This window comes from Myxine glutinosa, chromosome 1 (assembly GCF_964187855.1).
Source record: "Myxine glutinosa chromosome 1, kmMyxGlut1.1, whole genome shotgun sequence".
Taxonomy (NCBI): domain Eukaryota; kingdom Metazoa; phylum Chordata; class Myxini; order Myxiniformes; family Myxinidae; genus Myxine; species Myxine glutinosa.
In genome coordinates this window covers 340,934,804-340,959,495 of record NC_136261.1, presented here as the reverse complement: position 1 = coordinate 340,959,495, position 24,692 = coordinate 340,934,804, and the positions used below count along the sequence as shown (strand labels likewise).

At 47.0% G+C, this 24,692-nt stretch overlaps 1 protein-coding gene across 1 annotated transcript; it reads right to left on the bottom strand.

Moving 5' to 3' along the window:
- Positions 1–776: 776 nt before the first annotated feature.
- LOC137417399 (beta-1 adrenergic receptor-like) lies at positions 777–23,063 on the bottom strand. Its single transcript, XM_078779974.1, has 3 exons — positions 22,983–23,063; positions 1,070–1,669; positions 777–788 (listed from the first exon to the last, which is right to left on the bottom strand). The coding sequence occupies exons 1-3, from the start codon at positions 23,061–23,063 to the stop codon at positions 777–779; spliced, it is 693 nt and encodes a 230-aa protein (XP_078636100.1).
- Positions 23,064–24,692: the final 1,629 nt, after the last annotated feature.

The window sequence follows — 24,692 nt, the reverse complement described above, 5'->3', positions numbered from 1 at the left end:
CTGGATGTGAACACAATTGATTCAGCCTTGAAAACTTGTACGAAAACCCCAAAAAAATTTTATAAAAGATTTCATGACTTGATTTCCTCGAGAAATGAAAGGCATCTTCTTTGGGCAGTGTATAATCGCTCAGAACGAAACAGGCATTGCCTGGTTTCCTTTGCTTTAGTTGTAATCAAAATGTACCTTTGTTTCTTCAAAAAGTAATTTATGATCAAAGACGTGTTGATTCAGTCTTAAAATGCACATCAGTCATGGGTGACTTCATTTTTAAACTTGAATGTATCGAAAACTTTTTGCTTTACAAAGTAAAAATAGATTAAAACCAAACGTTGTTAATAACTATTATTACCACTTGCGAAGGCGTTACTGGTCCAGTATCGGCCATTTCAATGCATGGTGAAACTGCATAACGCTTTGACTCACTTTGACTCAATGCCATCACCTAAGGGCCGCGGGCCGCTAATGAGAGCTTAATCATATGTTTTTTTTCTTCTTCTATCAGTATAATTAGGAAGCAATTTTTTTAAAATAAATAATATTGTACTTACAGTACATCTGATTTATAATTATCTGTGAAAAATTTATATTAATAATTCCGTTTCTTTGACTCTGGCATTTATCTCGTTCCGAGAACGTTAGAACGCATCTCATGCACTTGCGATTAAAGCGGGTTTCAAAATTTCAGGGTTTTATAATATTTATCAAAGTCAAGGTTAAAAAAAAAAATCATGAACTTGAGTTATTTAATTGGTTCGGCAACAGCACACGCATTGCTAAAATATAGGCTAAAAATGACAAAATGACAAAAATAAAATACAGGCTAAAAAGAGAAAAATGAATGGAACACGCATTGTAACAATCGGCTGAGGTATAACAAAACTGCCTGCTTCGTTCCTACATTTATCCCAACGATCATGTGCATGTTGATTAATTCGGGTATATTTCGCAATTCAATTCTGAAGACGTTTTTTCCTATTGTATTGAAATGTAAAAAATTGGTGGGGCATAAAACATAAAATGCCAATATATTTTTAGTGGATTGCTTGAAGCAAGTAACATCACCTACCTGTCTTTCTGCAACTCTCAGCACCTGAGCATACACAAAAATGATGACAGCAAGTGGGATGTAGAAAGAAACCAAAGACCCGACAATAGCAAAGGACTTGCTGGTGATGAAATCACAACATGTAGGGTCATCGTAACAAGCTTGTGCTGCAGGATCATCTGAACGCCACCAGCCGAGGTAGATTGGAGGGAAGGAAAGAGTTCCAGCGACAGTCCACACACAAATGATTAGGATGTAAGCTCGACGTCGAGTGAGAACTGATTGATAACGCAGCGGAGATGTAATAGCTACGTATCGATCGATGGCGATCACACACAGAGTTTCAATACTAGCCGTGGCACAGAGCACATCCAAAGAGTTCCACAAAGCACAGGCACTCGACCCGAAATGCCAAGATCCATTGAGAATAAGAGCGGCTCCTGGAGGCATGACTGAAAGACCCACCAACAGATCTGCACATGCGAGTGAACTCACAAAACAATTTGTAACTCCTTGCTTAAGCTGTTGGTTATATGAAATGGCTATGAGCACAAGACCATTTCCTGCCACTGTAATAAATGCCACGAAAAAGAAAAAATATCCCACAGCATCCTGTAATGGCTGAGAGACAAAAACAACACTTATATTTTTGCTCATTGTGTTCATTGTTCTTGGTTGACAATCAAGATATACCTCCGAGCTAATTATCAATGCCTTCATTTCCCCACTGGCATTTTTACCATCATGCATGGGTCATAATCTCTTGGGTAATCAAGTCAGATTTCAGTGGTTTCATCAGAAATTCGTTTGTTGAATAATATGTGCATCTTGAAGTTGCTCGGGATGGCTGGAGAACTGAGAGTTCAAAGGGATCAAAGTTGGAGTTGAGGCGGTTAAAAACAAACAAACAAAAAAAAAAAACAGACTGACGGGTTACCATATTGGAATTTCAAAAAGAGGACAGCGAGGACAAAAAATGAGAGCGGGTTTGTGTATGATATCTATCGGTATCTACCAACTTATGTTGTATTAATGTTTTATGTATTGTGTACGACATGTCGTCTTCATTGAGTACCTATATATATGTGTGTGTGTGTGTGTGTGTGTGTGTGTGTGTGTGTGTGTGTATATATATATATATATATATATATATATATATATATATATATATATATATATATATATATATATATATATATATATATATATATATATATATATATATATATACAGTAATACCCCGGCCTACATCATTAATTGGTTCCATAAGCCGTTACGTAACTCTGTTTTTGACGTAAACCGGGCGTAATGTCTTTAAAATGCCTTAAAATGAAGACAAACACCGTAAAACTAGAGTAAATAACTGGAGGAGGCTGCAGATTCGCAGCAAATTGTAAATTTGCAAATCCGTGCACATGCACACTTCGATCGGTTCGTCGACAAGGCACCCCGGCTCGAGGAATGAAAACGGTCGTTCGTTTCAAGTGGGCCTGACCTCGTCACGGACATTGCACACTCTGCATGGTGACGTGATGTGAGGTCTGCCATGGACGGTTGCCCGAGCCGGCATCGTCATGTTTCGCTGTTGCCACGTTACGTTGTTTGTTTTACACAGTAAAGGAACCTTTACACAGTAAAGGAATAATCACAAAAATACAAGCAAAAGGCAAAGCAAGCAGGCGACCACAGCACAGGAGAAAATGCATATGGCGTCACCTTTGTTTTGAATGAGAACCAGCAGCTACGCGTACGTACAGTACAGTATACTGAACGTACATTTTAATATATTTTTAATGTGCGTTTTATTGTAATTTAAATTGTTTTTTTTTGCCTCTTTTATTGTTAATTTATGTACTATTTTATTTATTTTAAATATATTTTAAAGGAAAAATGCAATTTTTTTCACGTCCGTAGGAGTGACGTAAAGTCGCACATAATGACATTCGCTGAACTGAAATTTACTCTAGAAGAGTGGCGTAAAGTCGGATTTGACGTAGGTCGAAATGGCGTAAAACGGGGTATGACTGTATATATGCATATATGTATATATATATATATATATATATATATATATATATATATATATATATATATATATATATATATATATATATATATATATATATATTGTTACGGTCCGCGGATTAGATGTTATTTTTACCGAGCGGTGGTGTAACCGCGGCCGAACAGTTGTTCCCCGACTAAACCCGATTCACCCGATTCACCCAAACGTTGGCTGTATCGCGCCACAGATACTCAATCTGGAAAACTCTAAAGCGACCGAATGCAAAGAGGAAGAAGAAGACGTACAGAAGAGTAACGGGGTTTATTATGTACACATACACAAGCAAGAAGAACAGTCACGATTATTTACAGGGGACATGAGACGCAGGCGACACAGTGCAAATTACTAGCTTATCTAACAGGCTTACTTAATACCCAGGACAGAACAAACGAAGACACAGACTCATGCGGGGAATTGCAGAGTGGATTGACTGGAAGGAGAGGAAAGTCCACTGGGTCCGGCAGCACGATCCGCACGTTCTGCAGCCGCCGTTCCTTCGCGGCCCTGCTCCGAACTGCCGTCCAGGCCCCTCAGCGGCTGGCGAGCGTTGTTGCTGCTGCTGCTGTAGACGCTGCCGCTGGCGAGCAAGGTGACGAATAGCTGGCTTTTGCGCTTCCCTGGATGACCTCTGCTTTTGGACCTCACAACTCAGCTCTGCTCTGACGACCCAGCCCTTTCCTTTGCACCTTACCACGCAGCTCAGCTCAGCCTTGGACCTTTTTGCAACTCTCTTGGACTCATCTGCTTGTCTCCTTTTTGGGGAGCGTCCCCACGGTGGGTCATATAGGCCCCGCCCTTCACCCTTTTCGAACCTCCCCCAAGCATTCTCTCTCCGCACTCTCAAGCCAAACCCCTCGTTCTGGGTTGGATGAGCGGGGCCGACTTACTCCTCCCCTCTATGACGAGGTGGAGACCCGCCTTTCTTCCCCAACCCTGCCTCGTGGTCAATGACGGCTTTGGAGGGGATGTAATTGCCAAATTGAGGCTTGGCCATTACGAAAGGGGAAATGGAGGTTTTTGGGAATGGGAATGAAGGGAATCTATCTCTTTTACTCGGTGCAATGGAGTGTCATTTTAATGGAAGACAAGGCCTTACTCTAAAACACATAATAAGATATAAGCTACTGAACAAGGGTTTTATCGGGTCCTGCAATGTGGTGTTTCATGGAATAACTACCGAGACGCCCTTTTTATCTTTACACAACTCCAGAGGCAGGAGGCGCAGAATAAACAATAATAATAATAAAGCACACAATAAAAAAAAATACAGTCCTCATATCCGCAACACTGCACCCTCCTCCTCTTAGGCACGTCCCGGGCCTACAACTTTTATTTAGTGTGACACGTAGGTGTAGTTACCCTCTACTTTTAACCTGACCCTGAGTGCGACAGTTTTAAAACATAAATAAATGTGTCCCGCTGCTCCATTGCACCCTGCCTAACAGACTCACGCCCACAGTTAACCGAATTGCGGAATGGTCTTCAAACTACACACTGACGGTGGGGAGCATTATTTACAATTGACGCTACTTTTATTTACAAAACATAACCCAGGACCTGTAATTGTTCTTTCTGGGGGTGGGGGGGAGACAGTCTGCTCTGCATCGACGCACCATGAAAGCACCCAAAAACGCACCAATACACCCTCAGGCACCAATCGGTGCCCAGTCATCATAGTTCATCAATGTTCATGAATAAAAAATAAATCAACAACCCCTATCCCTGCAGGTCTCTTGCTCTTCAGCTCCCTCTGCTGGCTATTATTATTTCTTCCAGTTGTCTTTTCCTTCATTTTCTTACTGGCGGCCTATTTGCAATAAAGTGTGCCCAACGTGTCCATGTTTATTTATTGTATTTATGGCCCACAGGGCCGACTAGTGTGGTTCACCTGTGGGGCATCGGTGCCCTGTGACCAAGGTCCGCCAGCAAGATTTCGGGCCCTCATGGCCGGTTCCAGCAGAGGGGCCATGCCCCAACCCATGGGGTCCATCAGTGGTACTCGGCCACAGACATGTGGTCCATAATGTGGTGCATCGATGCAGACAGCTGGTTCTGAGAATTTTGGGCGCACAATGGCCGACTCACGCACGCTCCCCTCGGCGCCCAATGGCGCACAGGTCATGTGGGAGACAAAAGGGGGAAGACAAATGAGCGAGGGGTAAGGTCACAAGGGGGTACCCATCAAACAAGGCAATGCAAGGCGAAATGCGTACGGAGGGCGAAGTGAGAAAGCTCGTCCCTACCGTACGTCACCCCCCCTGTCACCTACACTACCCTTGCCCTTACCCCATATTTACAAAAATCTACACATTTACCAATCCGTCGCTACTGTCATGTCTCCCCATATTTCCCTTATCAAAATCGTCTCCACAATCCCTCTATCCAAAATTTGTCATCACCAAATTCATCATCAATCCTCATAAGGAGGAAGTGATGGAACGTCTTCCCCATATTTCCCTTACACCAAATTCGTCACCACAATCCCTCTAGCCAAAATTTGCCATCACCCAAATTCATCATCAATCCTCATAAGGAGGAAGAGATGGAACATCAAGCACAATGTCACACCCACGTCATGATGCATCTCACAATCTAAAACATTTGCACATAAAAATAACAAAAACAACCTGGCATGGTGTGGAGGTACGTCATCTCAGGTGAGTGCATGTAGATGGTGCGAGGAGCCTTCTATCCTAACTATCCTCTAAATGACTTTAACACACTTTACTCTACCCGGGGTCTCTCCCTGCCAATCCATTGGCCAACTTACACTATGGGTTCTAAAAACCAATTCCCATTGACCAAACTGTGGTGCTGCTCAATTTGGGGTCTCACTCCCCCGATTCATCTCCCGGTGCCCTTGCACAATTTCTGGGCTGAGACGTGTCGCTCTCCCAGCAGGTCTACCCACCTGCACACCTCCACCACTGTAGTTGCCACCCGAGCTTACTTAGCTCCTCACCCTAACCTAACTAACTGGAGAAGGCCCCTCCTGGCTCTGTCACCCCTCGGTGCCCTCTGGCACTGGGCTACCCGGGTCCGTCCTCCGGATCCTCGGGCCCCATCCACAACAACTACCGGCTCCCAGAGCCCACCTGCGGCCGCACCTGGACGACATCCTCACAGTGGTGGAGTGCCCAAACCAACTACACACACTAACAGGCTACACGCCCAGCCATTTCCACGACACTAATGCACCCATCACTACACTCCTGTGCAACTACCCGCACCACAGATGCCAATATCCAACCAGAATTTACCTGTACCCTCTACCCAACACTTACACTACCCGCCCCGGGTATTCGTGATGGGGGTCCACTCTTCCCCCATTCACACCTTCGCACCATCCACTCCACTCCATCGTTTCCACCATACTCACTCCACGACCATCCACTCCAATACTCCATATACTTCACACGCCATGTATTCCACACAACCATTCTCCATACACCTGTCGTTGCACACCTGTGCAATCACTCCTGGTGCCACCTGCACCCTCCTTCTTTCCTGGACCATTTGGTCAACACAACACAACACACATCACCATCACCATCACTCAAACACTGCTCCATACATCTGTTCAGTTGCACACCTGTGCAATCACACCTGTTCCTTACACACTTTTCACAATACACTTCCGAATACACCTCCAACACTCACACGGCATCATCTCAGCTAACTACTCCCCTCTGAAACTTGCGCTTCCAAGTCGCCTCTTTAAACTATTGCGCTCCCTCGTCATTATCATCCACTCTAAACTACCTGCGTCCCCACGACAGGTGTCATTGTCACTACCTAATCTTAACGTTACCTAATGTCAATCTCTAGGGCCCTACACATTATCCAAACCCACCCGGGCTCGTTTTCACTGCCATCAACCCCATAAACTAGTGCTCCTTTGCCCCCCTGCTGTGAGGGATGGTGCATTGGCCATCCCATCACATGGGGCATCTCTTACTATAAATTTTGTTCGTCCAATTTCAACAAATCAAAAATTTGCCAATCATTTGCCAATCACTGTACCATTACCAATCATCACTCTGCCAATCCTTTGCCAATCATCAAATTTTGTTTTTCTAATTTCGGGTCCAGACCACTATCCTCATCATTACAGTCTACTTACTAATGCCTCTCGGTGCGCCAATTCACTTCTACAGCCCGGCTTCGTAAAGCTGAGCAATGAATGCGGGTTGTTTGGTGCCGGTGGCTGGATACGTCCCGCATTCGGTGCAGGGACGGGGGCTTACCCGGGCCGAGATCCCACGCACCACCTCGGCACGGAGCCATCCCATGGCCCGATCTCGACCTGCCGGAACGTCTCAACAAAAAGGGTTCGCCATGACGACCCTTCCTATCGGGCTGCCCGCTCCGCCTAGGCCAGCGTGGATCACGTACGGCGGTCCTTTCGAACCCGCCGTGGTTCGGATCCCCGCTGGTCCTCGTGGCACGCGGAGCTGCCCGACGCGCACCGAGGGCCCGATTCGGCTATAAGTCGTTCTAACCTCTAACCCGGTTACCGTCGATGCCTCACCTGCATGCTCACACACATACGCTACCCCTTTCACCCTCACCGAGCTCGGTGCTCCAATGCCGCCCGTACACCCCGCGTACTTCGCTATTGCTGTCGTTCTTTTGCTCACAGACTTGGTCACACACCTGCCCACCGAACACCTTGGCACACATTCGTCGTTCGCACACCTCACCAACACACCTCTTCGCGCCCGCTCCTCGGTCACCTCCTCTGTGACAATCACAGGTGTGCTCTCACTCGCACTCCCAACCACGTGCCTCACTACCAACTCAAGTGTGCATTCCCACACACGCTCTACCATTCCAGGTGTGCATCCTTCCATTCCAGGTGTACATCCTCTCTCACCTGTCACAACCAACTCACTCTCCATGTCACTCTTACTATTCTCACCTCCACTCTTGACAGCGCACTCACCCTTACTCTCGACAGCGCACTCTTTCCTCATGCACCTGTCCGTTACACACCTTTCTCGCGCCCCCTCTTGCGCACACTCTCCCGTTACTCCCTCCATAACAATCACCACAGGTGTACATTCCCCCTTACTCTTGACAGCGCACTCTTTCTTCATGCACCCGTCCGTTACACACCTTTCTCTCGCATCCTTTTGCGCACACTCTCCCGTTACTTCCTCCGTAACACTCACCACCAGCATACATTCTCTCGTTACATCCTCTGTAACCCTCACCACAGGTGTACACTCTCTCGTTACATCCTCTGTAACACTCACCACAGGTGTGCATTCTCCCTTACTTTTGACAGCGCATCTCTTTCCTCATGCACCCGTCCGTTACACACCTTTCTCGCACATCCTCTTGCGCACACTCTCTCGTTACTTCCTCCGTAACACTCACCACACCGCGCTTCCATGTGCTCCCTCGCACATGCGCTACGACCGACTCACTCTCGACAGCACACTCACTCCTCGGCGCGCACTTTTTCCTCACACACCCCAGAGTCGGACATTCTCGCACACCTCCTCTTTCGCACACCAGACCTGTCGCACACTTCACCAACGGCCTCTCACGAACATCCGGATCCAATTCAACCCCCAAGCCGACTGAAGCTCCCCTCACATTATGTACATTTCCTCGTATATCGCCACTCACCTTGGCACCTCGTCTCCACACCTCCTTCGCCACCTGCAAACTCTTTATTTGGTTAGCGAGCACATCATCACGATTTGAGCACCGACCTTGTACATATTCCATCACCTCCTTCTTTATCTCCCTTTTAGTTTCTGTCCGTCCCTTCTTAATTTCACTCACCTCTTCTTCCACTTCCTCTAATTTTTGCTTCACCTCTTTTATTTCCAGGTGCGTCTCCTCAAGTTCGTCCTCTAAGGCTATCTTGACCGTCTCTATGTGCGTCCTCACTTCTCAGTCCTTCGTGTCCATTACTTCTGTCACCTCATCCAACCTCATTGTCAGTCCCTCACGTACCATCTGACATTGCCTCTGTGTCGCTATCATGTCCTTTTTTATGTCGTTTTGTGTCGCTTTTAACCCTCCTAGTACCGCAGTGTTCCTTTGAACCTGCTCCACTAACTCCGTCTGTCCCACCGTCAGCTGTTCCACCTCCTCCGTCAGGTCCTCTATGCCCCCTTGTAACCTAGCCGTTCCATTTCTCACCTCTTTCTCTATACGCTTTTCACCTCGGTTTACCTCCTCGCGTACCCCCGAGACCTCCTCACTTACACCTCGTCGTATCTCCTCTTTCATCTCCTCCCTCTCTTTTGTAGATGCCACCCTCATCTGTCCCAATTCATCCCTCTGAGCATCCAGTTTGGTTTCTACTCCGATTTTCACCTCCTCTATCTGCTCTCCCATTTGTTTAATTTCTCGGGCGGATTGCTCCCCTATTTCCCGCAATTTGCCTTCCATCCTATTTTCTAACCCCATTAACCCATTTTTCACCCCCTCTATCTGATTCTCCTGGGCAGCCATTCTATTTTCCACCCCCGTTAACCCATGTTTCACCCCTTCTATCCCATTGTCTAACCCCTCAAATTTAGCTTCTAGCCCCCCGATTTGATTTCCTAGTCGCTCCCCCATTTCTCCCATTTGGCCCCCCATTTCTCCAATTTGGCCCCCCATTTCTCCCATTTTGCCCCCCAATTCGTCCCTCATTGCCCCCATTTGCTCATTCTGAGCCTCCATCCGGTTCCCCATTTTGGCTTCCAATCGCTCCCCCTGAGCATCCATTTTTGCCATCATTTGAATCAAAAAGACTCGCATGTACTCTGACATCTCTGGCTCAGCTGCCGCGACCACGTGCGCAGCGCAGTTTGGTGCTGCTACGGTCACGGGCGCGGCAAAATTTGGTGCCGCTACACCCGCGTGCGCGACGACGCCATCTTGTGCGCCTGATACCCCCTCAACCACCTCCTCCATATACATTACCCCGAGGTCCTGGGTTACTCCTAACCCCTCCTCTAGCTCACCCACCTGCATCCGATCGCCTTGACCAGCCATGGCGCGATTTCAAAATTCGGGTTTTGCTTTAAAACAACACAAATTTCGGTGGTTCCAAATTTTGACCAAATTTTTTCTAGCTGTTTTAAAAATTTGGTTCGGGCCTCGTATCTCACTCCCCGACACCAATTTGTTACTGTCCGTGGATTAGATGTTATTTTTACCGAGCGGTGGTGTAACCGCGGCCGAACAGTTGTTCCCCGACTAAACCCGATTCACCCGATTCACCCAAACGTTGGCCGTATCGCGCCACAGATACTCAATCTGGAAAACTCTAAAGCAACCGAATGCAAAGAGGAAGAAGAAGACGTACAGAAGAGTAATGGGGTTTATTATGTACACATACACAAGCAAGAAGAACAGTCACGATTATTTACAGGGGACATGAGACGCAGGCGACACAGTGCAAATTACTAGCTTATCTAACAGGCTTACTTAATACCCAGGACAGAACAAACGAAGACACAGACTCACGCGGGGAATTGCAGAGTGGATTGACTGGAAGGAGAGGAAAGTCCACTGGGTCCGGCAGCACGATCCGCACGTTCTGCAGCTGCCGTTCCTTCACGGCCCTGCTCCGAACTGCCGTCCAGGCCCCTGAGCGGCTGGCGAGCGTTGTTGCTGCTGCTGCTGTAGACGCTGCCGCTGGCGAGCAAGGTGACGAATAGCAGGCTTTTGCGCTTCCCTGGATGACCTCTGCTTTTGGACCTCACAACTCAGCTCTGCTCTGACGACCCAGCTCTTTCCATTGCACCTCACCACGCGGCTCAGCTCAGCCTTGGACCTTTTTGCAACTCTCTTGGACTCATCTGCTTGTCTCCTTTTTGGGGAGCGTCCCCACGGCGGGTTATATAGGCCCCGCCCTTCACCCTTTTCGAACCTCCCCCAAGCATTCTCTCTCCGCCCTCTCAAGCCAAACCCCTCGTTCTGGGTTGGATGAGCGGGGCCGACTTACTCCTCCCCTCTATGACGAGGTGGAGACCCGCCTTTCTTCCCCAACCCTGCCTCGTGGTCAATGGCGGCTTTGGAGGGGATGTAATTGCCAAATTGAGGCTTGGCCATTACGAAAGGGGAAATGGAGGTTTTTGGGAATGGGAATGAAGGGAATCTATCTCTTTTACTCGGTGCAATGGAGTGTCATTTTAATGGAAGACAAGGCCTTACTCTAAAACACATAATAAGATATAAGCTACTGAACAAGGGTTTTATCGGGTCCTGCAATGTGGTGTTTCATGGAATAACTACCGAGACGCCTTTTTTATCTTTACACAACTCGGGAGGCAGGAGGCGCAGAATAAACAATAATAATAATAAAGCACACAATAAAAAAAAATACAGTCCTCATATCCGCAACAATATATATATACATATGTATGTATATATATATATATATATATATATATATATATATATATATATGTATATATACACAAAGAATTAAGTTAAGCACCCCCCCCCCCCCCGTTTTTTTACAACCTCGCACATTACAAGTTTGTTGTCGTCAAAACAGTGTAATATACCCATGATATTGCTATATTTTCTGGAGAAGTGATATTATGGTCACATAAAAACATAACAATCATGCCGTTTTCAATATTTTATTCTGAATAATTTAAGGTGAAATTTTTGGGGAATTTTAGGCATATTTTCACCTCAATTTAAGTATGGAGCTATAGGTCCATCACGGACAGTGTGGATGACGTTTATGTTTTCTAACGTACAGTCATTGTTCTGAGAAGACCTCTAGCGATCTTTGCGTCAATAACGTGTGTAGGACCCACGTGATCGGATCACTGACTCAACCCTACGTCTCATAGACCCTGTAAGCCGTCGTATGCGTTGCTGTGGCAGGTTGTTCCATTCCCGATGTAATGCACGTTCCAATTCATCCAGATTGGCTATTGGAGGGACCATCTTCGCAATTTGTCGTCCCAACATGTCCCAAACGTGCTCGAGGGGGTTCAACCTGCCACAGCAACGCATACGACGGCTTACAGGGTCTATGAGACGTAGGGTTGAGTCAGTGATCCGATCACGTGGGTCCTACACACGTTATTGACGCAAAGATCGCTAGAGGTCTTCTCAGAACAATGACTGTACGTTAGAAAACATAAACGTCATCCACACTGTCCGTGATGGACCTATAGCTCCATACTTAAATTGAGGTGAAAATATGCCTAAAATTCCCAAAAAATTTCACCTTAAATTATTCAGAATAAAATATTGAAAACGGCATGATTGTTATGTTTTTATGTGACCATAATATCACTTCTCCAGAAAATATAGCAATAACATGGGTATATTACACTGTTTTGACAACAACAAACTTGTAATGTGCGAGGTTGTAAAAAAACGGGGGGGTGCTTAACTTAATTCTTTGTGTATATATATATCTATCTATAATTCCATTAATCTCTGTGTGTATGTGTGTTTGTATGTGTGTATGTGTGTATGTGTGTATGTTTGTCTGTGACCGCTGTTTCTCGACAACTACCGGTCCGATATACTTGAAACTTGCCAGGTATATTGCTGGGGACCCGAGGATGTGCCTTTTCAAGGTTTCATATTAATCGGACAATTACTTACCGAGCTATGTCCAAAAAACGATTCAACCAATCAGAGAGCAGCGAGCTATCGCGTGTGCCGAACGTGGCGAACACACTCTGCCTCGGATGGCACATTTGAGAGCGTATTCATTTATTTCACGTTTGCAAACTATGTTGGCGCTATGTTGGCGTTAAACTATGTTTTAAAACTAATAAAAACCATTTCATGTAAATAGAGGGGGGGGGGGGGGGGGGGATTGTCACTGTACTCGCAAGCCGTTCGCCGTTCGCTTTGGCGTTGCGAATGGACCAAAACATTTCATGGACCAAACCATTTCATGTAAAGCGTTCGCCGTTCGCTTTGGCGTTGCGAATGGACCAAAACATTTCATGGACCAAACCATTTCATGTAAAGCGTTCGCCGTTAGCTTTGGCGTTGCGAATGGACCAAAACATTTCATGGACCAAACCATTTCATGTAAATAGAGGGGGGGGGGATTGTCACCGTACTCGCACCCACGTACCCACGTACCCACGTACGGGCATTGCACCCACGTACGGGCATGCCCTAGTATATATAAATATAACGAGTGAGGTACACGTGCTACGCACAGTTGGGCAGCCAAAAGCAAAGAAATAATGCGGAAACGGTGAATGCTAAACCATGGAACCAATAAATTCCACACTCCTGTGCCACCTTCTGTTGCATATCAGACATGGACAGCATGCTCGTGAAAGACTTAGGTAAAACTAGAACGACATTCTTCAACATCACGATGTCGACTGATATGCCTCCGCCCACATTATTGCATCATTAAATTAATTGTACCAAGTTTGCTTTAAATCCATTCAGCTGTTCTGAATTTATCACATTATTACCTGACATGACCTCTGACCTTTGACCTCTTGGCCCAAAAATTTAATCAGTTCATGTTTACATCATTATACATACCTGTACCAAGTTTTAATTTAAATCCCTTCAGCTGTTCACAAGTTATCACATTTTTACCTGACAAGATCTCTGACCTTTGACCTTTGGACCCCAAAATCTAATCTGTTAATCTTTACATCAACATACATATCTGTACCAATTTTGAATTAGATCTCTTTAGCCGTTCTCAAGTTATAGACCAATTACAGACTTTGACCTTTGACCTCTTGGCCCCAAATTATAATCAGTTAATCTTTACTTCATTATACATACCTGTACCAAGTTTGAATACGATCACTTCAGGCGTTCTCAAGTTATAGACCTATTAGGTCTTTGACCTTTGACCTCGTGACCCCAAAATCTAAACAATTTATCTTTACCTCATTATACATACCTGCATCAAGTTTGACTAAGATCCCTTCAGCCGTTCTCATGTTATCGCGGTAACAAAAACCTATCACTGACGGACGAACGGACAGCCGGACGGACAACCTGTAAACATAATGCCTCCGGCGACTTCGCCGACGGAGGCATAAAAACGGTGATGTTAAACCATGAACCAATAAATTCCACGTTCCTGTGCCACCTGTCGTGGAACATCAGGCATGGACAGCATGTTCAAAAAAACGTACCCGTTTGAATGGTTCTATTCCCAGTCAATTGCGAATCTGTGAATGTCACGGTTAGAAAGTAGAAACCCTCACGTCATTTCCTCATGAATTGGAACTCAATATCTCTATTTTCATTCCAAACAGCATAACTCCAATCACAAATTAAATAGCATTAATATAAAAAGTTTTACCAACACTCGTGACATAAACAAATATTTAAATCTGTGCTGACGTTACATCCGGATATGGAGGAGTTCTGTACGGTTCAAAATTCTAAATCATAATTGTATTCACTCAATTCCAAACAGCATCATTCCAATCATAAATTGCTACTACAACAAAATACTGTGTTAAATGACGATTGTATTGAGATATTTATCAAACCAGCTCATTATCGTCATGTGTTCACTTCTGGATTCGGGAGCAGCTCGATATTGAATCAATTTCAAAATCATAATTTTATTGAGGAATTTATGAAACCTCCTTCCTACCTTACAACATCCGCTGGGACCCTAAAACGTTCAACAGAAGGCTTGGTGGGGATAGCCCCAAAACTGAGGGAGTAGTTTGGCGATGGACGGACAGACAAACAGACACGCCTGTTTTATTATATTGTTACGGTTCTTTTCGCCGCCCTTCTTCCCCTTACCAGGGGGGGATTAATCCCCTTGTCTTTGCTGGGCTTTGCGGAAACAAGCCTCGCACGAACCACGTGTGGTTTGCGTATGCCGAGCGGATTAAGTACCACGTGGTCCGTGCAGTTTTGATTAGTGGAACCCCATTTGAGCGATCCTATTCGTGCCACACTTAGTCAATCGAAGAAACCACAGAACTGGTCGAATGGAAGAAAGGAAGAACAAAGGTTTTAATTATTCCCACACGTACAGTCACGTGAAAAAGTAAGTACACCCCATGTAAAGTTTTGACATTTTCAACATATTTCTACATACAGCTATTTGATCTTCATTTCAACAATATTGATAGATAAAGGTGATATAATATAACAAATATCATGAAACATTTACATTTGGGAGTCCATTGTATAATTTAAATAAACATAAATGCAAATTTCGCATGTGGAAAAAGGAAGTACATCTCTACATTTATCACTACTTCAAATACCTAAAATTAGAATCAGGTGCACCAGCGCAGGTGCAAATCATTAGAACATCGTTAGAGAGGATCTTGGAGGAAGCTATCTTATTTAAACCTCAGACAATCAGTTTGGTTTGCTCTTTGTTGCCAGATCATGGCGTCACCATGCCAAGATCAAAAGAGCTCTCTGAGGCCTACAGAAAGAAGGTTATAGATGCCTACGAGTCTGGGAGGGATTTAAAAAGATCTCCAAACAATTTGAAATCAATCATTCGACTGTCCAGAAGATCATCTACAAGTGGAGAAGATTCCAAACAACTGCCAACTTGTTCAGGCCAGGCCGCCCCAGCAAGTTCAGCCCGAGAGCAGACCACAAGATGCTGAAAGAAGTCTCTAAGAACCCCAGAATGTCAGCAAGGGACCTACAGGTAGCTCTTACCACTGTTGATGTCAAAGTGCACAGGTCTACCATTAGAAAGAGACTGCACAAATTTGATGTACATGGGAGGTGTGCCAGGAGGAAACCTTTGCTGTCCAGAAAGAACATCAGGGCAAGACTAAAGTTTGCCAATGAACACCTCGGCAAAGACCAGCACTTCTGAAACAATGTGCTCTGGACAGATGAGTCAAAGGTCGAGCTATTTGGCCACAGTACCAGAAGACATGTTTGGTGAAAACCAAAGACAGCATTTGACCACAAGAACCTGCTACCAACTGTAAAGCATGGTGGTGGTATTGTTATGGTTTGGGGCAACTTTGCTGCATCAGGGCCTGGGCAGCTCACCATCATAGAATCCACTATGAATTCTTCATTGTACCAGAGGGTGCTTGAGGATAATGTGAGGCCATCTGTCGGAAAGTTGAAGCTCAAGCGAAGGTGGACCTTGCAACATGACAATGACCCTAAACATCTATCTATAATTCCAGTAATCTCTGTGTGTGTGTGTGTGTGTGTCTGTGTGTGTGTGTGTGTGTGTGTGTGTGTGTGTGTGTGTTTGTCTGTGACCGCTGTTTCTCGACAACTACCGGTCCGATATACTTGAAACTTGCCAGGTATATTGCTGGGGACCCGAGGATGTGCCTTTTCAAGGTTTCATATTAATCGGAGAAGTAGTTACCGAGCTATGGCGATTTCTTTACCAAACTCCGCAAGCCGTTCGCTTTGGACCAAACCATTTCATGTAAATAGAGGGGGGGGGGGGGGGGTTCTGTGGTCGTTGCGAATGGACCAAACCATTTCATGTAAATAGAGGGGGGGGGTTCTGTGGTCGTTACTGCCACGTGGTTTCAAAGTTTTTTTTGGTTGTTGTTGTTTGCACGCATGCTTTTTTGCACGCACGTACGGGCACCCACGTACGGGCACGTCCTAGTACAAGTAAATCCACCAAAGAATGGCTGAAAAGAAAGAAATGGAGGGTTCTGGAATGGCCAAGTCAAAGCCCGGATCTAAATCCCATCGAGATGTTGTGGGGGGATTTGAAACGAGCTGTGCATGCAAGAAACCCCTCAAACATCGCACAGCTGAAAGAATTCTGCATAGAGGAGTGGGCAAAAATTTCTCCCAGTCGATGTCAGAGACTGGTAGACAGTTATAAGAAATGCCTTCTTGAGGTTGTTTCTGCCAAAGGGGGCAATACCACCTATTAGAGCCAAGGGTGTACTTAATTTTTCCACATGCGAAATTTGCATTTATGTTTATTTAAACTATACAATGGACTACAAAATGTAAATGTTTCATGATATTTGTTATATTATATCACCTTTATCTATCAATTTTGTTGAAATGAAGATCAAATAGCTGTATGTTGAAATATGTTGAAAAGTCAAAACTTTACATGGGGTGTACTTACTTTTTCACGTGACTGTATATACATTGTTCAGGGACGCAGAGACACAGAGTAGCCTTAGACAATCTTAACCTATCCAGACAATGGGCCCGTCTCACATCACACAGGGAATTGCAGATGGGTAGATGTTCCCCAACGCGTCGACGTGGTCGTCCAGACGAGACGGTCCCCATCCGGCTCTCCACGGCCCGGCACGTCCCGCGAAGATGGTGGCAGGCGAAGGCAGGGACTCGTAGCGCGTCTCCCGAACAAGGCAGATGACGGGGCGGAACGGCAAAGGGCGGGACTTTTAGCGTGGCTGGCGATTACTCAGACGCTCTCACTCGCGCGTCTCAAATGCACTGTATATCGGTTCAAGCGCGTCTGGCTGCACCCGCGTATCTGTACAGTTCTCACAACCGGCCAACTCCTCTTCCTCGATCTCTCTGAGCTGGTTTAGTGCACGCGAGTTCTCGTGCAAGTTCTTTATAACGATCCTCTTCTGCGCTAGTCCTCATGCAAGTCCCCCTGTGCAAGTCCTCTGCTTCAAGTCCTCCCGTGCATCTGCGAGTCCTGTCGTGGGTTTTTGCGCAGCGGGTCTTATAGCTATGCCCCCCAAACCTTCTGGAACACTCTCGATCCTTCTCACCACGCCCTGTGACGCAACGCCGCCGTCACCACCTCTGAGCCCTGATTGGCGGCTCGTGCTTACCATCAGCGCTTCTGCCGCTCCACCCTCGGCTCCGCCCGGGTCCTCCTAGCCTGCCTCGTGGTAACTCGCCCAATAATGAACCAACGTTAACGCAAAAGGGATTGAGGCTACGGACGTAGGATGATCAGTGGCAGTAGGGCCTATTTTCTCCTGGCTCCTACTCAACGCAGAACTAACAATGGAAAGGAACTAAACTCACAAATACTAAGATATAACTATACTATCGCGAGGCTACATGTTGCTTGTGTGACTAACTATTTTGGGCAAATTTTAACCTTTATTAGACTCACTTTACAAACTCAAAACCGCAACACTACCCCCCTCCCTCGTCAGACTCATCCCCGAGTCGAACCTACAAAAACTGGAACGACCGGTTTTGAGAAAGATCTGGGACTAACTTTTAATTACGTGTGACATACAGATGTGGTTCCCCCTAACATTTATTCTAACCCCTGTATGCGACAGTTTTAAAACACTAAATATGTCCGACCTACTGCGTTGAGTAGCTAACTAACAGAATCACGCCCACAATTAACCAAATTGCGGAATTATTTTCAAACAAAACATAAAGCCGGTGGGCAGCATATTTATATACAAGCACAAAACCTAACCTTGTTTACAGTTCTATGACCCAGGACCTGTCCTTTTTGGAAAGAAGATTGCAGGGGGAGAGAAAGCACAGCAATGCACAAACACATTCATCAATTCACATTTCACAATTCACATTTGCTGCTGGTGTCTCGCATCTTCTGTCTTCAGTGTGCACATATCAAACCGGCAAGCCCCCGAACCGGCATACAGGCCATTCCTGCTCTTCGGGGCTTAATAAACTTACACTCTTCTCGGCCCTAGCACACAAAAATAAAAAAGAATGCACAACAAGTGTTTGTTGTATTTGCCAGCAGGGCCAACCCTATGTGGCCCGACTGCGTGACATTGATGCCACTCAAAAGAAGTGGTCCGAAGATGCAAGGTGAGTTTGCAGCAAAGTGCTGCACAGCAGAAGTGTAAGGCCACAAAACCTGTGGTCCATAAGTGTAATGTGATAATGTGCAGCAAAGTGTTTGTAGCAGCAAGGTGCTGCACAGGTGCAGCAAAGTTACAAAAAGATATGGCAGCAAATGCTGCACAGTTTGGCTGCACCGATGTAACAAAGTACAGCAGGGGTACTGCACAGGTGCAGCAATGTGCAGCTGCACATGAATGCTGCACAGGTCGATGGTGCTGCACAGTTCCACCTCCAAAATGGTCCTGGGGTGGGGGGAGAGACAAAGCACCACCAGCAAAGCGGAAAGGGCACAAAGGTGCACAGAAATACAAGGTAATGCAGCATGAGGGGCGCGGAAGAGCGAGCAAAGCAAGCTCGTCCCTAACCGTCCATGCCCCCCCCCCCCAACGTCAGCTTACATTACCCTTGCCCTTCCTTGTATTTACAAATTCAAATCCGTCTCTACGTCCTGTCTCCCATATCCCCTTCTAACTCCAAATTAGTCTCCCAATCCCTCCCTGGAAGGAAGGAATGGAACAAACACAATGTCTCATCACATCATGATGCGTCTTACTCACTCAACAGTTTACAAAGCCTTGGTGCTGGTGTGGAGCTTCGTCCTCATCGGTGCATGGATGTGGATGGTGCGAAGGGATTTTTCTTCCTAACTACTTGAATGACATTAACTCTTAAACTATCCGGGGTTGTACCCTGCCAATCAGCCATCTTTAGACTATGTGGTTCTAAAAACCGAATCCCCATTGACCACTCTGCGGTGCCCTACGAATTTGGGTCTCACTCCCCAATTTTTCACACTGTGCCCTTGCACAATTTCGGGGCTGGGTCGTGTGGCTCCACTAGCAGGTCTACCTACCTGCGCACCTCCGCCACTGAAGTTGCCACCCGAGCTTACCTGCTCCTGTGATTACCTAAACTGGGGAAGGCCCTCCCAGGCTTTTTACCACCTGATGCCCTCCTTGGCATTAGGCTACCCGGGTCCTTCCCTTGGATCCTCGGGCCCCACTGAACAACTCACCACTACTCTGACTGGCTCCCAGAGCCTACCTGCCGCCTCACCTGGCTGACAAACTACCAGTGACGGTGTTCCCCAACAACCATACGTACCAATTAAGCCACACGCCAGGCCATTTCACTGACTCATGCACCCAACCAAAGCACTTCATTGCCACTACCTGCACCGCAGGTGTCAATATCCAAACAATTTACCTAAGCCCTCTACCTGGCTTTAAACTACCCTCCCTGGGTATTCGTGAATGGGTCCATCTCCCCCCATTCACTCCTTCGCACCATGCATTCCACACTTTTTAGTCCACACCAAATATTCTCACACATTTATTCGCACACCAATTAGTTCACACCCCTTTCGTCTCGCACACCTTTTGTGCTTGCACACTTCCAACACAATTCCTTTTATTATACTCACACAATTCCTCACACACACACAGCATCATCTATCTAGCTGCTTTTCCCCTAATACTTGTGCTTTCCCATCATCCCTTTACACTAAGCACTCATTTCGTCATTAACATCCATGTAATCTCTCTACGTCCCCTATACAGTACAAATGTCTCTACTGAAATCTTGTCCCTACTGTCCTCTAAATTCCCTAACAATTATCCTAGCCCGCCCTCGGCTAGCTTCGGTGCCCCATGGAGGTAACCATTGCTGGCACCTCCATGTGCACGTCACTGCCATCCCCCTAATCTAATGCTCATGAGTCCAGTGTGAGGAATGGTAAAACTACCATTCCCCCACGCAGGGTACCATTCCCCAACACTATTTCCATTCGTCCACTACACTCAAGCCTCTTCGTGCGGAAATACATCGTCGTCACAGCTCGGCTTCAAAAAGCCGAGCGACGCATGCAGGTGGTTGGTCGCCTGTAAGTTGGGTCTGTCCGGCATTTTCGATCCAGGGGAGGAGGCATGGAAGGGCCGAGGTGCAGTGGCCCATCTCTGTGCGGGGCCTTGCGGTCCCACACACGATGGCCCAACCGCCCATGGTCGGAGCACCGCACCAGCCATGGGGCACGGCTCCGAACTCTCCTTCCTCCCCTTGAACCTTGCCAATCGCCTTTACCGCCACGACGCAGCACTGACCATACAGGGTGGGGGCCGGCACGAATCGTGCACGGCGGTCCTTGGGACACGGCCGTAGCATTGATCCCCGCCGGTCCCAGCCGCACACAACTCACCGAGGGCTCACGTCGGCTATACGTTGCGCTAAACGCTACCCCGGTCTGCGTCGATGCTCGAGCCGCGTTCTCTCCACTCGCGACCTATTCCACACTCACATACCGAGGCGCCCCCATACACCCCATGCATTCCGTTACTGCACTCTCCTGTGCACACTCTTCTCTTGCACACTCAGGTGCACACCACCCAGGTGCACTCACACCGTTCGCATACTCCATTATCACACACCCTCACGCACACCCTGGCACACTCATATCACTCACACACTCCGTTACACACTTTTCCTCCACACACTCCTTTACCACACACTTTTCTGTTACACACTCCATAACACAATCGGCCATCGCACACCCTCGCGCACACTCTTTTGTTACACACTCAGTAACAACCATGGGTGTGCACTCTCCTGCTACACACCCAATCACACGCTCTGGTGTGCACTCCTGCACACTCTCTACAACACGCTCTGTTGTGCATTCTCTCTCAATCTCCTCGGCCATCGCACACTCTGTAACACACTCTTCTCCGATGCACTCTTCCCACACACATTCCGTCATACACTCGTGCTCCGGTGCACACTTCTTTCGCACACGCACACCAGTCACTCTCGTACACGTACACTGGACCTTCCACGACCGCCCGGGTTTCGTCTTGATCCCAAGCGCGCCAAAAATCTTTTCGCGCCAAACACATTCCCGCTCACCTTAGGGACCTTCTTCTCTGGCAACACCTGCAAACTTTTCATTGAGTTAGCAAGCCCAGCATCATGGTGCAAATACAAACTTTGCGTACATTCCATTTCTTTCTCCCGTGATTCATTTTCTAACTCTGCCGTATCTTCGGCCCCAATTTCAATAATTTCTTTTATTTCTTCGACGACCGCCGGAGCGCATAAAATTTTATTTTCCAATTCGGCGGCCGTCGGCTTTTCCACACCCCGTGTCACGATTTATATGCTCCCGGTCAACCTAGCTGCGCTCTGCTCTACCTCGCTCTCCCCGTGTTCCTCGCACCGCGTTACCCTGTTGCGTCCCAATGCGACCTCCTCGCTCAGGTTGCGCCTTATGTATGTCCTTCCCTGCCTCTTTTATTTCTTTATTTGACGCCGCCCTCATTTTTTCCAATTCGTTCTTTTGGGTGTCCATTTTGCTTTCCAGCCCCTTTTTCCACTCAAACAATTCCCGGGTGGATTTGTCCCCCAATTCTTCCAATTGGCCACCCATTTTGTTTTCCAACCCAGTTAACCCGTCTTTCATTTCTCTCATTTCTCGGGTGGATTTGTCACCTTGGGCGTCCAATTTCGCATTCAGTTCGCCCTTCATTTCTTTCATGTCATTCCTTTGGGCATCCATTTCTGCATCCAGTTGGGTCAGGAATAGTCTAAAGTCAAACCCGATTTGCACAGCGGCCCCAGCTGCCACCGCGGGCTCGGCTCTCGCCGCCACGTGCAAGGCGCCGCCATTTTCTACCCCTGCTGCCGGCCCCTCGTCAATTTCCTCTTCTTCTCCCAATTCTTCCCGTGGGTCCTGGGTCATTAATTCCTCCTCATCTATCTCATTTTCTACCCCCACCGGCATTCGACCGCTTTGGATAGCCATGGCACGAATTAAAAATTCTGAATTTAAAACTAAATTTCATCCACTCGCAACTTCAAGTGCGTGAAGTGCACACCGCATCCAATCCCACTCCCCGACACCAATTGTTATGGCCAATATGAACAATTGGTGTCCAAAAATTTGCTTAAAATTTTTTGTCCCAGGTTCCAAATCCCCACTCCTGACTACCAATTGTTACGGTTCTACGCAGCTCTCCTTTACCCCCTACCAAGGGGGGATTAGGCCCCTTGGTCTTGCTGGGCTTGGCGGAACCGAGACTTGAAACACCCTTCCCGGGCAAGCGTGAAGTGGGGTTTCGGGACCAATTCTCGCTCGTACCTAAGTACCTGCGACGCCACAGAAACGAAGTAGCAAGCCTCGCATGAAACACGTGTGATGTGAGTACGCCGAGCAGATTGCGTACACATGGTCCACGCAGTTACCTAGATGTTGGAACCCAATTAGAGTGGTGGTACTCGTGCCACGCTTAGTCAAATGAGGAAACCACAGGAACGATCGAATCAGGAAAAGGAGAAACAAGGGTTTAATTATTTCCCACACGTATATACAATGTTCAGCGATGCAGAGACACAGAGTAGCCTTAAACAATCTTAACCTATCCCCCAGACAACGGGCCTGTCTCACATTCACACAGGGAATTGCAGATGGGTAGATGTTCCCCAACGCGTCAATGTGGTCGTCCAGAGACGGTCCCCGTCCGGCTCTCCACGGCCCCGGCACGTCCCACGAAGATGGTGGCAGGCGATGGCAGGGACTCGTAGCGGGTCTCCCGAACAAGGCAGATGATGGGGCGGAACGGCAAAGGGCGGGACTTTTAGCGCGGCTGGCAATTACTCAGCCGTTCTCACTCGCGCATCTCAAATGCACTGTATATCGGTTCAAGCGTGTCTGGCTGCGCCCGCGTATCTGTACAGTTCTCACACGCGGCCACCTCCTCTTCCTCAATCCTCTGAGCTGGTTTAGTGCATGCGAGTTCTCGTGCAAGTTCTTTATAACGATCCTCTTCCGCGCTAGACATCATGCAAGTCCCTCCGTGCAAGTCCTATGCTTCAAGTACTTCCCGTGCAAGTCCTCTGCTTCAAGTCCTTTTACCAACCCTTTTCAACGCAAGTCCTTTTGCGCAGCGGGTCTTTGCGCAGCGGGTCTTATAGCTACGCTCCCGAACCTTCTGGAAAACTCTCGATCCTCTCACCACGCCCCGTGACGCAACGCTGCCGTCACAACCTCTGAGCCCTGATTGGCGGCTCATGCTTACCGTCAGCGCTTCTGCCGCTCCGCCCTCGGCTTCACTGCGGTCATCCTAGCCAGCCTCGTGTTAACTCGCCCAATAATGAACCAACGTTAATGCAAAAGGGATTGAGGCTATGGACATAGGATGATCGGTGGCAGTAGGGCCTATTTTATCCTCGCTCCTACTCAACGCGGAACTAACAATGGAAAGGAACTAAGCTCACAAATACTAAGACATAACTATACTATCGCGAGGCTACATGTTGCTTGTGTGACTAACTATGGGGGGCAAAGTTTAACCTTTATTAGACTCACTTTACAAACTCAAAACTGCAACAATATAGATATATACAAGGATGGCTGTCTGTTCGTCTGTTTCCTGTTACGCTGATTGGCTGTGAGGCTAGGTTCACTGTAATTGGCTCCTGGCAGGATTATCACATGGGCTTATTAAAAGCTGATATTCAAATTTGATTCAATATTTTTACGATCAGAACTCATGGCCGAAATCATTTTGCTGAAATTTACAGTGAAATCGGAATAATTTTGGGGGGTGGGGGGAGGGAAACCCGATACATAATTAAATAACATGCTCTATGGTGCGTGAGGTGAAACTGCTCCAAACAGGCAAACAGAAGTGTTATATTCACAATCGCCACGAGTGCCCTATAACTTTTCTCATCAGTATGGAAAAGACCAACAGCGACTATTGAACGCATCATCAAATGTCGAAAGATGGCAGCCCATCGGCATTGCAGAGGTTCTGAGGCACACAGTTTTGCAGGCCTCAGGCTTCAAGCCTTCCG